General features: G+C 42.9%; 2 protein-coding genes across 3 annotated transcripts in view; both read right to left on the reverse strand.

Annotated features, from left to right (window-relative positions):
• znrf3 (zinc and ring finger 3) overlaps window positions 1-1,762 on the reverse strand; it is an 82,806-nt gene extending 81,044 nt beyond the window's left edge. Inside the window, exon 1 of one of the 2 annotated variants that reach the window (XM_079571728.1) lies at window positions 1,307-1,762. In XM_079571728.1, coding sequence (XP_079427854.1) covers window positions 1,307-1,540 — 234 coding nt within the window. In that variant the 5' untranslated portion in view covers window positions 1,541-1,762. The remainder of the gene's footprint in view (window positions 1-1,306) is intronic. The other variant, XM_079571727.1, reaches the window with a different exon arrangement.
• Window positions 1,763-10,708: 8,946 nt separating this feature from the next.
• On the reverse strand, window positions 10,709-12,413 carry selenop (selenoprotein P). Its single transcript, XM_079572587.1, has 4 exons — window positions 12,186-12,413; window positions 11,863-12,075; window positions 11,681-11,798; window positions 10,709-11,539 (listed from the first exon to the last, which is right to left on the reverse strand). Exons 1-4 carry the CDS (start codon window positions 12,386-12,388, stop codon window positions 11,213-11,215), a joined length of 861 nt encoding a protein of 286 aa, XP_079428713.1. The 5' UTR covers window positions 12,389-12,413; the 3' UTR covers window positions 10,709-11,212.
• Window positions 12,414-13,027: the final 614 nt, after the last annotated feature.

The raw sequence follows: 13,027 nt of genomic DNA on the forward strand, positions 1-13,027 counted from the left end.
GATCTTTCAGCTCACCACAAGCAACTGCTTTTGTGAAAGAGGAGCCAACATAGAATAGACGTGAAGTCCAAGAACCCACCAAGCATCCACTGCGTTTTCTTCTCATTCTAATAATCCTGTCAAAGTGATGCTACGATGACCTGTTACAGATTCTGTTGTGTGACTCAGTGCTTGGCCCCCCAGCGCACATGCAGGCAAGCCTTCACCTTCACATACAGTGAGCTTGAGTTCTGATTCTGACAGTTTGCCAAGCATCCCTGCTTTTCCCACACTTTCCACAGTCCTGCCCAATCAAACAAAACCTTGTTCTTTAGAAACGCCTGTTAACAGCTATTTGTCACACCACTTTTCACAATAAGCATCTCTCCATGCAACAGTCCCATATTACTCAGCATAGTCAGAACAAGGAGCGTTTGATATCACAACTGGATATGTGAGGCCAATATCAGGTGATACACAGGGATAGTGCATTCTCATCAACATATACTGTACAGGGCACAGGGCAAGGCGCTGCTCACCACTGTCAAATCTTTCAAAACCATGTGGATGCAAAGCCAAAGTCGCATGTTGGACAACTGACCCACAACTAAAAAAGAGGGAAAGTATCCAATTCACCTTCTAGTGTCAAGTGTAAATAGTGCAACGTGTTTTACATGTTTGGAACTGGGAGCACTCGGGTTGTCCAAGCGTGCAGAAACACACGGGGCAGCACCAAAGGGAAAACAAGCAGCGGGACGTGTGGTTAATTCACACGCTGCTCCTGCGCTATAAAACCAAACATTTGCACGTCTACTATCAAGAGCATTTCAGATATGTCTAGTCGTCGGCAAACATGTGATAGACTTAGGTGTGCAGTGGATCGTGTAGCCTTGCTGCTAGTGATATAACCCATGCAACATGCTGCGTCAAAGTTTACAAACTTTTTGCGCGAGAAGGGATGTGGGGGGGGTGTTTTTTACTCAAATAGCCATGTAGACGCAGATGTGCGAAACACATTTCTTTGAAACTGCTGCAAAGTTTGTCTGATGCGTCAACTAAACAACCTGCAGGACCATGTTTCTCCTGTGAATGAATTCCACAAGATAGGAGCCATCTTGTGACCGCATATGCTCGAGCGGAGACCATCCTCACGCATACACACCAGCACCAAGGCTACACAACTCCAGCCAGCCGCCGAATCCGACGGGGGGGAAAAAAAGTTTTACAAAGCTTAGCCAGGGTAAAGGGTGGAAATGACGAGCGCGATGTGGTTTCAGGCTGGCGCGTAATATCCCGCAACGACAAGAAAAAGGTAGTTTTCACGTACTTGAACGATCTCCCCCTCCGCGCTGATAGTGGCTCCGGCTCTGGAGAAGCGCCCCTGTAAACCCGTCGTGTAGGTTGTATAGTCTCCATTGGGACTGGACTCGAACAGAACCACTTCCACAAAGGCGGTATCCTTGGCGTGAGCGGTGCCGAGAGCGGCGGCGGCGAGCACCAGGAGCACCAGGGGCAGCGAGTCGGCTACACGGTCCAAGCCTCTCTGTGGTAGAGTCATCATCTTGCCGGCTGGATCTGCGCCGAACGGGACATAATTTCACACGGATTAATAAGGCGGTGTGGCGGTAATTGAAATCGCGTCTATGCGTAAAAAGCGTTGGAACTGTGCAGAAGGCGCACAGCCCGGTCTGAAGCGTGTTTATTTCGCCACTGCGAGCCTTGTCAAATTCATTGCTTGCAAGCGCTGGCTCTCTCTCTCTCTCTCTCTCTCTCTCTCTCTCTCTCTCTCGCTCGCTCTACCTCCCTCCCTCTTTCCCTCTTTCTTTCTCACCCCCCTCCTCCGCCTCTACAAAGCGGATCTCCTTTGATCTGCAAACACGTGATTTTTTTCCCTTTTTTTTTTTTTTTTTTAAAGTTTTTTTTTTCTCGCTCCCTCTCCCAAAAGGGTTCTATCCCCACCCACCAATCTTTCTGACCCTCTCCTTTGCACTCCCCACTCTGAAGTGCCAGCACTCACAGTTAAGGAGGCACCGCTGGCAGCGCCGAAGCGCCACAGATTCGTTTTACCGTTGGGGTAACGCTCAAGACGTAAAGTTTGTTCACATTTGAGAAGTTGATTATCAACCTCAGCAGTCACATGACACCGAGGCTCTTCCCTCGTTTTAACCTGCATGTCGCTGCAATACCACCTTAAAACAAACACTACCCTCTTCAGGACACTCACAATTCAACCTAAACTGTTATGAAGTATTTGCTATTAATTAATAACCATTCAGATCATTTTAGTTCATTTATTGAGCAACAACATATTAGAGAATGTTTTGCTGTACAATTCGAGACTTTTTGGACGTACAATAAGAGTAGGGGTAGGAAGAAATACGAATAAAAACACAAAGCCTGTGTCACTATGGTCAGCTGACCGTACAGAATGATATAATAAACAACCCTAATCATGATCTTATTTGCTTTGCACACTGCACTTAATGTTTGCAATTAATATATATTGAGGTATTACAATATATGGCATGTCTGCCGTTCAAAACAGATCTATGATCATCATAAAATATTCAACACTGTCAAAGAGGCTATAGCATAATAGGCTTGTATAATTACTATGGAACATGAAAAACATGTTTATAAAGCGGTAATACAATGTAACAATATTCCACTTAAAGGCCCTATGCCCATTTTCTTCTGGTGGTGGAGTGAAATTTGTCCTTCAATTTAGTCTACATTTGTGTGGGAAAAAAAGAATCTGTGCTGTGTATCTAATTCTTAAGCCCTTTTATTGACAGTGCAAGTTGTGGTTTAGGTACAACTGTGACAGCATTGGTCGCTGAAAGTTGTGAAACATGTGTATTGTCACATCCCTGTGCGTCATACCGCCTTTGCTCTGCCCAATCCCGTCAGACCTTGGAAGCTAAGCAGGGAAGGGCCTGGTCAGTACTTGGATGGGAGACCGTTTGGTAACACCAGGAAGCCTAGCGAATGGAGTGAGTGGTTAGTGGTGGTCGGAGGGGCCGATGGTGCAGACTGGTTGCCTCGCTTCCGTCAGTCTACCCCAGGGCAGCAGTGTCTACAGTAGTAGCTCAACACCACCGAGTATGGAGTGAACGAATAGTGCTATGTAAAGCGTCTTTGAGTGTCCAGAAAAGTGCTATATAAATTATTATTGTTATTAAGAATTTGGAATGTTATAAATGTCTTAGGAAAGTTAGGAATGAGTTTGGGCCACAACTAATGATTTAAAAAGTACTCTATCCAAAAGAAAAGAAAAGAAAACTGGACAAATGTTGCTCTTTTCAATCAATCAATCAAAACTTTATTTATAAAGCGCTTTTCATACAGAGTTGTAACACAAAGTGCTTTACAGATTAAAAGCAGTTCCCGCCCACCCAACCACCCGCTCTTCCAAACAGACAACACTGCTCTCCCCACCCCCCTCCCCATAGCCACACACACACACACAGCCACACACACACACGCAGCCACACACACACACATACACGATGAAATAATGGACGTAGTGCTGAGTCTGGGTACAGATGAACCAGGTAAGGAAATGCCATCAGAGGAGCCGTCTGCACCGGGAGCGGTACATCAGCCACAGCCACAGGGCACCACCACCGGACACCCAGCGGAGGTGCAGCAGAAGCACCACACCTCCATCCGGGCACCCAGAGGACAGCGCCCACACAGCCACAGCCGACCACCGCTCCCGGGGCAGAGGGCTCCCTCAGAGGAGGTATTGAAATATCTCAAGTGCTTATTGTTTCTGATAAAACAAACACACACACGCACGCACGCACGCACACACACACACACACACACACACACACACACACACACCATCATTTTCTGTATACAGTGATCTCTGGTTTTCTCTGTTGTTCACCATGGCAGGAATGGGTCTCAGTAAAACAGTTTAACCCAAACATTTAAAAAATGTGACATTATCCCTGTTTGAAGTTTTGAAATGTCTAAATCTATAATTGCACAAGCTTTCAGACAAATGGATCTCCAATTTACCAGAGTAACCACTCTTTGATGTTCAAAGTAAATGCGTCATTTCATTGAATTAGTCCTGACAAGCTAATCGCAGACCATTTATGGCACGTTGCAAAACATTTTACAGTTTTAACTCAAGTCTTGTCAATGTAAAGCAGCAAAATATAGTCTACCAAACTTTTTTTTAGTGTGGCGTTGAAAATACAAAAACATTTAGCATATTGTCTTGCTTCTTATACACATCAAAATCATACATGTGCAAAACATCTTCGAACATTTCTACAGATTCGATTTTGTGAAGTGTGCGGTTCGTAGATGCATGGAGATAGGCCAAAAAGACAATGCCATCTTGTTGTCAGCTGTGTGGCGGTGTTCTTATGAAAACCAGCTGTGAAGATTCTTTTGGTCGAGAATACAGCGCCTCAAGAAGAAGGCGATGGTTAACATGGTCAAACCTCAGACCGTATTAGACGTCCTCCGGCACCTCCGGTTGACACTCATTTACTGATCTCTTTATGAATCTTAATTCTCTCCACATGTTTCAGATCTGCCTCCTGTGACACACACCTCTGTTCGTTATTGGCTTCAACAATGTGTCAGTGTCATTTCAAACACAAAATGACTGGATTGGTAAATTAAACAAGACTGTGTCAGCCAACAGAAGCATAGCTATGGCATCTCTTATCCATCAGAGGGCCGACAGTGGCTCATATGGTAGAGTGGTATAACCAGAACTCACTGTGTCCTTGGGCAAGGCACCTCACCCACTTTGCTGTATTGCAATTTTGTGAAGCGCTTTGTGACTTCCCTGTCTGTGAAACGTTACTTACTTACTTTGCCTGTGTGAGTGTGAGGTTGGTGGTGGTTGGAGCGGCAGATAGACAGCCTCACTTTTGTTACTCTACTTCAGGGCAGCAGTGGCTATAATAGTAGCTTACCACCATGAATGAATGGTGAATGTTGAAGTGCATATGAAGTGCATTTTATCTAAACATCGTTTGCACAACTATATTTAAGATTTTGCTGACGCAAGTCGGCTATTGAAACAACATATTGCACCGGCTTCCTTATTCATTTGTATGGGAATAGAATGCTCAATTAAAACCGGTCTGGGATTGGGCTGGTAACAAAATGCCCATTTGTAGGAACAGGTTCACATAGCCAAAGGCATTTCTATGATTTCTTTGTTATCTGTCATGAACAAAAAAACAAATGAATAAAAATGATCCGCCCCCAACTTTTCTTCAACTAATAGCCAATTCATTGAAATGAAATCATGCTTATGATTATACATTCGAGTCGACAGAACCATCAAAATAAGTCGTGAATACATAAGAATTAAAACATGTCATATGCCCTTAAAGAAACATATAAAACTACTGCATTATCATTGCATCCAACCTTCCAAATATTTGAAGATTTTCCAACTGTCTGATTACTCTTTCCTCTTACAAGCACTTAATCCATACTCATCATCGTCGTCGTTATCATTGCAGTCATCAACATCATCATCATCATCATCATCATCATCATGGTCAATGGTGTCAACTTATATAGCGCTTTTCCACCTTCATTAGGCACTCATAAGCGCTTTACAGCAAGGAACCACTCACCCATTCACCCTCTCATTCATACACCAGTGTACGCAGACACTGGGGGTAATCATCATCATCATCATCATCAATATTGTCATCATCATCATCAATTGTTGCACTTACACAAAGACCAAGGTGAAGATGCTGCTTTATGATTAGAGTGCCCTCTGCTGGCAAACAAAGTCTCAATACAGCAACTTTCCTCATTGGTGCCACTCATTTGGCTTCTGTTGCCATGCTGTTGCTATGCTGTGATGTCACTTGCATTCCCTCTGTAAATCAGTTTTAGATGCTCTTCCTCACTCGGCCTGTGTTTACATAGACAGACAGCCGGCGCAGATTCTTTGATGTTTAAAACATTTAGAAATGTATACTTTTCTATTAAAGTACATTGAGTATCTTAATAGCCTTGTTATACAGGACTTTGCTGCCTCAGTTGTGATAAATGGACGGATTTGTTTCTAGTTTTATAGATACATCTAATTGTATTTGCAACCATTTATATGTGCTTTTTGAACGAGAGGTTGGAGTCCAGCACGATCTAACCATGTTCTAACCATTTGCATGATTGGTAGCTATTGTCCTTTCATCCGCGCCTTGGGTGAACAGCGCAACATCATCAGAATGCATTAATATGTTAAGCTCAGGGCAGACATTCGGTAGGTCGTTTATGTACAGTATAATGAGAATAGCAAAGGCCCGAGTACAAAACCCTGCGGGATGCCCAACATCACTGCACTGGGATTGTACACGCTGTGTTCTGCCTGACAAATAAGAACGGAACCATGCCGAAGTATCAGCAGAAAAATTAAAACATGTAATCTTATTCAAAAGAGTGTGGTTACTTGTTTTCTTATGGAAAGCCCTGTAATTTGAAGCAGAATAACTTGCATGTGGCACACTTCCTCTTTCTTGGTACAGCTGCATATTTTGCCATTTTCTGCAAACTGCATATGTGGTCTCTGTGTTCCACACTGTTTTGCTGGATTTCCAGTCCATAGTGGTCCTGAAGAAAGCAGCTTTTTAAATGTAAACAAACAGCTAACTCATGAGCTAAACACATTTGAGACCTACAAATGTGTACTTCTGAGAAGAGGCACCAAGAGCCCCCCACACCTGCAGCACAGAGGAGGCGTCACAAGAGGCACTATAGGAAACAAGGAAGGGACAAATGAGGAGAAGATGGTGAAAGACTGTTGTGGAGTGGAGGGAGCTGTGCAGGAGGATGAAGGAGGAGTTGGAGGAGCTGACCAGTGCGGGACACCACGCTCTGAACACAATTCCGTTGTATGGTTGTTGTTTTTTGTTTTTGTTTTTTGTTGTATGGTTGTGACAAATAAAGCACTTGCTTACTTACTTACTTACTTACTTACTTACTTACTTACTTACTTACTTACTTACTTACTTACGTAAATCATTATTTACTCTGTTAATGGAGTTTTACATGAGAACTCCTTGTAGTATCTCTGCTCAGCCTCGACTTCTTGCTCTGGTAGTAAATTATAATGGCAGAAAATACTTTTTTATTTTTTATTTTTCATTTCTATTGAGTTTTTACATTTCAACTAAAATGTATCACTTGTAATTAATCTGTTCAAATCCTTACTACCACCGCTGCACTCTATTGTGTCTTTGGGAAAGAGACTCAAGCCACCTTGGCCATGTGTGCAAGAGTGGTTGGTGGTGGTCATGGGGGCTACAGGCGCAGATTGGCAGCCTCACTTCTGTCTGTGATACAGTATATGCAGCCTTTGATTTCAATTAACTTTTTAACCAAAGTATATTATTTTGTTTCCAATAACATATGAAGATGCAAACCTTCCATATTGTACTAAAGGGCCATGAGTAAGCCTCATTAACCTGGAAATTTAAACTCTCCCTCTTTCTATGCTGGAGTAAATCTAATTACTACCATAGGTTTTATCCCATTAATATATGCAATAACTAGAAAAACATTTTGCACTTGCGCTGCAAATAAAATAGACAGACCTTTTGAGAGGATACTGCAAAGAACATAATGTATCAGTTAACATTTTCATTTAAAATAAATGCATCTAAAGTTTCAAGATTCTGACTCAAATCCAAGGCATTTCCAAGTCCTATGCGTTCAATTTCAGTATTCTGACTTATGATTCAGTTTTGTAGGTTTGTATTAATTCAATCAATTGTTTTGTTGCAGCCCAATATCACAACAGGAGTTGCCTCAGGATATTATAACAATGAAACAAGACAATGTACAGTTCAGACAGGCAAACATAACATTGTGCAGGTCACATGTGAGGTGTTGTTAATGTGAATGTGAGTCACGTTGTTTACTTAATACATATCTAAATGTATTTTTATAGTATTTATCATGAAGCTTCAACCTGGAAGACGTACCTGCATCCTTCATTCAACCCCTCATCAACGGCAGCCTTCTCTAATCACCAAATCCCCTCCGCACCTCCGTGTCCGCGAATCATCGCAGCTGCTTATTCCGCTTCAGCCATTCATCGTCCAGGATCCCCTTCTTAAGCTCCCCGGTCAATCACTCGGCTGTTTCCCAGCAGTGCTGTGACCCTCCTCTGCCCCTCTTCTGACTGGCCTCTCCTCAGGCTCTGCTCGTCGCATCGACCGGCCGCGCTGGGTCTCGTCCTACCACCACCAGTGTCCAGGCTCTGGGGGGAGATTCTGGCCATCATCGATCAACGCCACCTATTCCATATCATCTTATTCATATCAATCTTCCGCCGGGGTCTGAGCCCCAATCATGATTTGCGTTCAATAAATCTTTCTAATGCAGTCTGTCTCTGTAAGTCTTTTCAGGATAAAATATAAAAGGATATGAAGAACATTAAGAATTAAAGAAACAACCTGCAACACAAAAGAAACCTGGTTATTGAAACTCAAGTCCATTTTATTCAGTCATGCCCCGATATTCCAAATGAATATGGGGAAAGTTGATTTCATAATAAAAATGAAAAATAAAAAAGGAGTATTGTGTAGATTGGGCTACTTTCATGTTTCCAAGGTAGAGGTTTAAAGTTATAAGGCACAGAATCTGAAAATGTAAAGAACTGAGTATTCCCTGCAGTGCCAATACTTAATCGACTGCATGTTACTAATAATATCCAAAGGGAACATGATTTGAGAATGTATGTTGAGAGTTGCAGCGCTAAACGTACCCTGTGGGCTCCCCGGCCTGGGCCTGGCTCAAATGTTCCTTTGTTGGCACTGTGCTGACGTTATGTTTTAATGAAGAAAGAGATGATGAGGAGGGGAGGGGCCGGGCCCGTTTACATTCAGAGCGGGGCATTACTGTAGCATATGATTACATAAACCAATTAGGGGCCCCCCTCATCAGTACCTCCGGATTGTTGGGAGATGCTTTCCCCATGATGACACAGTACTGTGCTGCTCTGCTCACTATGCTCCCTGACTCCCAAACACAGTGCAGTAGCTGTTGCATGTTTGGGATGATGTCATGACAAACCCCAGTGGGAAACCAAGCGGTGCAAAAAAAAAAAAAACAATACAAAAAAACAAAACAAAATAAAACACCGGCGTCAACGAGAGACATACTCAGCCACAAATACTCAGCTCAGCAAGGATGAAAAACAAAATCTCACTCATGCAAAAAGAAAATATCAATGCCCTTTAATTATTTCAACATAACCCATAACTTATCTTTAAAGTGAACAGATTATTATTATGTCATCTGGTCTCTATCATATTCTGGTAAATTAATGATTTTTAAAGTAGAGATGAATAATTTATTAGTCAAAAAGTTAGTTGCTACCCAGATGAAGCGATTCATTTCTTTGTCCTTTACTACCCCCTTGTGATTGAAGATGGTAACTTCAGGGCTACTCAGCTCTTTCTCGTCTCTTTGGTCAAAAATGGAAAAATGGACCAATTCTAAAAAATATTCAAAAAGGACCAGGCACCAGCCCTTAATCAGCCCACATGCAAGCATTTTGGCCTGAAAACGGATTCAGGAGTTAAAAAAACAAAAAAACATCTATTTCAACGGGTCCAGATTGATCAAATCTACAAATGCACAAAACTACCAGAAAATACCTCAGAACAGACCAAAATTACCCCCATTGCCCCCACGTCATTTCCTATTGTTTTCAAGATTAAAAACAGGACCAAAATTTGCCTTTTTTTGTTTTTGTTTTTACAATTTTGGCCAACAAAGCAGAACACCCTTACATTATGTTGTGAGGTGTTACCAAACTTTCCAGGCTGCGATCCCCCATTAGCATTTATAATAATTTAAGTTCAGTTTTCAATCAGAAGTTGTTAAATGTAAAAAATATTGTCTCAAAATCTTCTTTTGTCCCACCACACCCCACTGCCTGAAATAATAATCACTTACATTGTGCCCAAGTGGACCAACTGCACACAAACAAAACACAGTTTCCTCCCAGTTCTTTATTCCTCTCAGATTTCCCAACTCTGTCTCAAACACAATACATCAATACATGTATCTGCACCAACATCAGATTTTTAGGATGACTTTTTAAATCTTTCCCCATAAATCGCCATAAAGTACAGAAAGTATCCCAACTGTGATCTCCGAACTCTTTTCCTTCATCCGTCACACCATGGAGTTTTACAGTTTGTTGATTTCTTTTCACTCTATAAAAGTTTAGAAATTACTGTGCACTACTATTACAACTTTATAAAGCATATTTAAAATAATGGAATGCAATTTCCCTACATTTTCTTTTAAAATGAAATGTCTTTGATATAAAAATCATACTCAAATTGTTTAAAATGTGTACAATGCCTTAAGACATAGTTCTTTCTACCGGCCTTTGTTTTCTTCATGCAAATATATTTTATTGTCCACGTTTTTTCAAAAGCATTTCCGCTTCCTCCTTCCAAATTTCAGACGGATGCCACTAGAACATAGTTTCTGCATCAGGCTTCATAGAAGAAGGAGAAAGTAAAGAGGAAATAACAGTTGAAAAACATATAACAATAGATTACACAACAGAGTAAGAGGGATGAGCCCGGGATAGCAATAGATGAATATTACTTGGAATGCAATTATACAATTATTTTACAAATCTTCCTTGATGTAATGGATTCACTATTTGGACAAAATGGATAGTGGACAATTGAGAACAAGTATTTAGTAGTAATGGAGGTTCTGTTAGGTTTTTGTTAATTATTTTTTTTTAAACGATGGCTCTTTGGAAGCTTGTTATTGTGTGTTCATCTGTTCCTATAAAGGCTCCTCCCCTCTTTCTCAGAGTAATACTTGTTGGTAAAATTAGCCGTGACCCACACTGTCCAGAGCTGATTTACATGTGCTGTCATTCTCAGCTTTGCACGTTTGCGGGTCAGGCTCATGGCGCTGCTGGCTGAGGCTGCGGTCAGGCAGCAGGGGGCGCTCGTCACTGTCAGGTCTCGGTGACAGTGTTGAACTGGCCGCCCGTCTGCCCGTGTCACTGTCAGGACGCCGGCAGGGCGTTCTCACAGTGTCATAGGCCCACAGGCTGCGCCTCTCCCCCAGAACCCACCTCACCAAACAGCCTCCGTCAGTGTCAGCATCAGCTGGCGTTAGGAACGGCCTCGTTGTCAGAGCCGGATGCCCACTGTCAGCTGTGTTTGGACTTTCATTTGGCCTTTTCTACAGCTCATGGTTTGTGCATGACCTGAGGCTCCACCACTACCTGCTGCATATGGCTAAGGTCTAACATGTGCTGACCCTGCTGGCTAGGTTGCTGCTGGTTGTCGTGGTGCTGCTCGTGCCCATCTGGACGACCAAAGGCAGGAGGAGCTCCGTGGTGACCATGATCTTGACCATGATGGTGACCATGATGGTGACCATGATGGTGGCCATGATGGTGGCCATGATGATGACCATTATGGTGGCCCGGTTGTGGGTCTACAGCTGTGGCAACCTCGATGTCTGGCTGAGCCTCACTTGGCTTCTCTTTGCATTCTTCTGGGATGTCTGCGCTCTGAGGATGAAGAAAGGAAATGATAAAATAGAGATGAGATAGAGGGATCTTAGTGGTTTGTTGTGCTTCTGGAGCTACTCAAAATTGCAACTCCGGGGATGAGGGACTTATTACCTTATGAACTATAGCATTTCATCTTACCTCATAAGTGCAGTCCCCACAGATGCGTGTGCAGTAGGTGTCTCTTATAGCTTTCTCAACATGACCGTGTCCAATGATGGAGTATGGAAGTGTAATGTGTTGGGTCAAACGGCCACATCTGATGGAAAAAGTAAGCTTCACAACACTGAAAATGAAATGAATGGAAAATAAGGACTTCAAACCTGTCATAGATGAAGAAATCATCTTTCTCTCCCTTCAGGATCTGCCACACATCGGGCTGATCCTCTGGCTGCTTGTGCAGTGTGACATTTGCTGTCAGTTTTTCTGCCAGCAGGGGGTGAAGACGCTGTGCTTGTGCCCCCTGGTGGTTGATGACCATGTACTCTATGCTCCGAAGCCCCTGGTTCTCCAGCTTCTGGCGCAGGCTGTCCATTCTGAGGAGAGAACAATCAAGAAACCAAAGTGTTTAACATACATATCTTGCTTTTAATAGCCTATTGTAGCTATTTAAAAGTTACGATGTAGCTAAATAAACCCTGTGTACCTGGCAGCCTGCACCAGACAGAAGAGTCAGCTGGCCTGGAAGAGTGCCACCACAGTCACCTTGCCCATGGCTTCCTTCATGGGCTCCACCTCTCCAATGTTCCAGGTGGGGGGAGTCTGACAGCGCGGCCCCCCTCCCTCGCTCTCAGCCCCGCCCCCATGGAGCAGGCTGAGAGCGAGGAGCAGGCCTGGCCACGCCCACATCCCCGCTCTTCTCTAACAGATCTAAAAAAAAAGAAAAAAAAGAAAAGAAGGGACATGTTGGGTGAAAGAGGAGACGATGGGAGGAGGGACACACTGGATTGGTTGTGTGATGGTACAAAAGTTCATCCAAGGGTTTTACATACTCGTTTTGATTGCGTAAAGTTGTTGCAAGACGGTGAATAAAATGTTGTGTTCCACATGTTCACAATACAGTAAAATGATCAAATATAGCCTACTTGTATGTCTGAGTACGCAACAAAAAAAAAGAAAAAAATTAAGCAAAATCTTCTAAATACAAATTACTGTAGGCCTAGGAGCAACACAAGTTGACAAATCAATAACGTGTTTTCCCTCCTTGATAAAGAATGGCTCAAGACCTACTTTTAAGACGTTTCTTTTCTGCATAAAAGCGTCTGTTCTCGCGTCACATGCAATATGCAATCGTATCTATGCACAGCCACACACATACATCTCTTACCAGAATTAAAAAAGAGTTATGCAACCACTTACCCCTGAAATATAGGCTACTCTTCTCTCTTGTGCTCTGCTGCAACTGCTTGAACAAAAACAAGGCTCTTCCTCAAGCACGGCCCCTTTTATAGCAAGCCCCTGTTGTTGTGGAGTCGGGAAGGAGGACAA

This window comes from Gobius niger, assembly GCF_951799975.1.
Source record: "Gobius niger genome assembly, chromosome: 1".
Taxonomy (NCBI): Eukaryota; Metazoa; Chordata; class Actinopteri; order Gobiiformes; family Gobiidae; genus Gobius; species Gobius niger.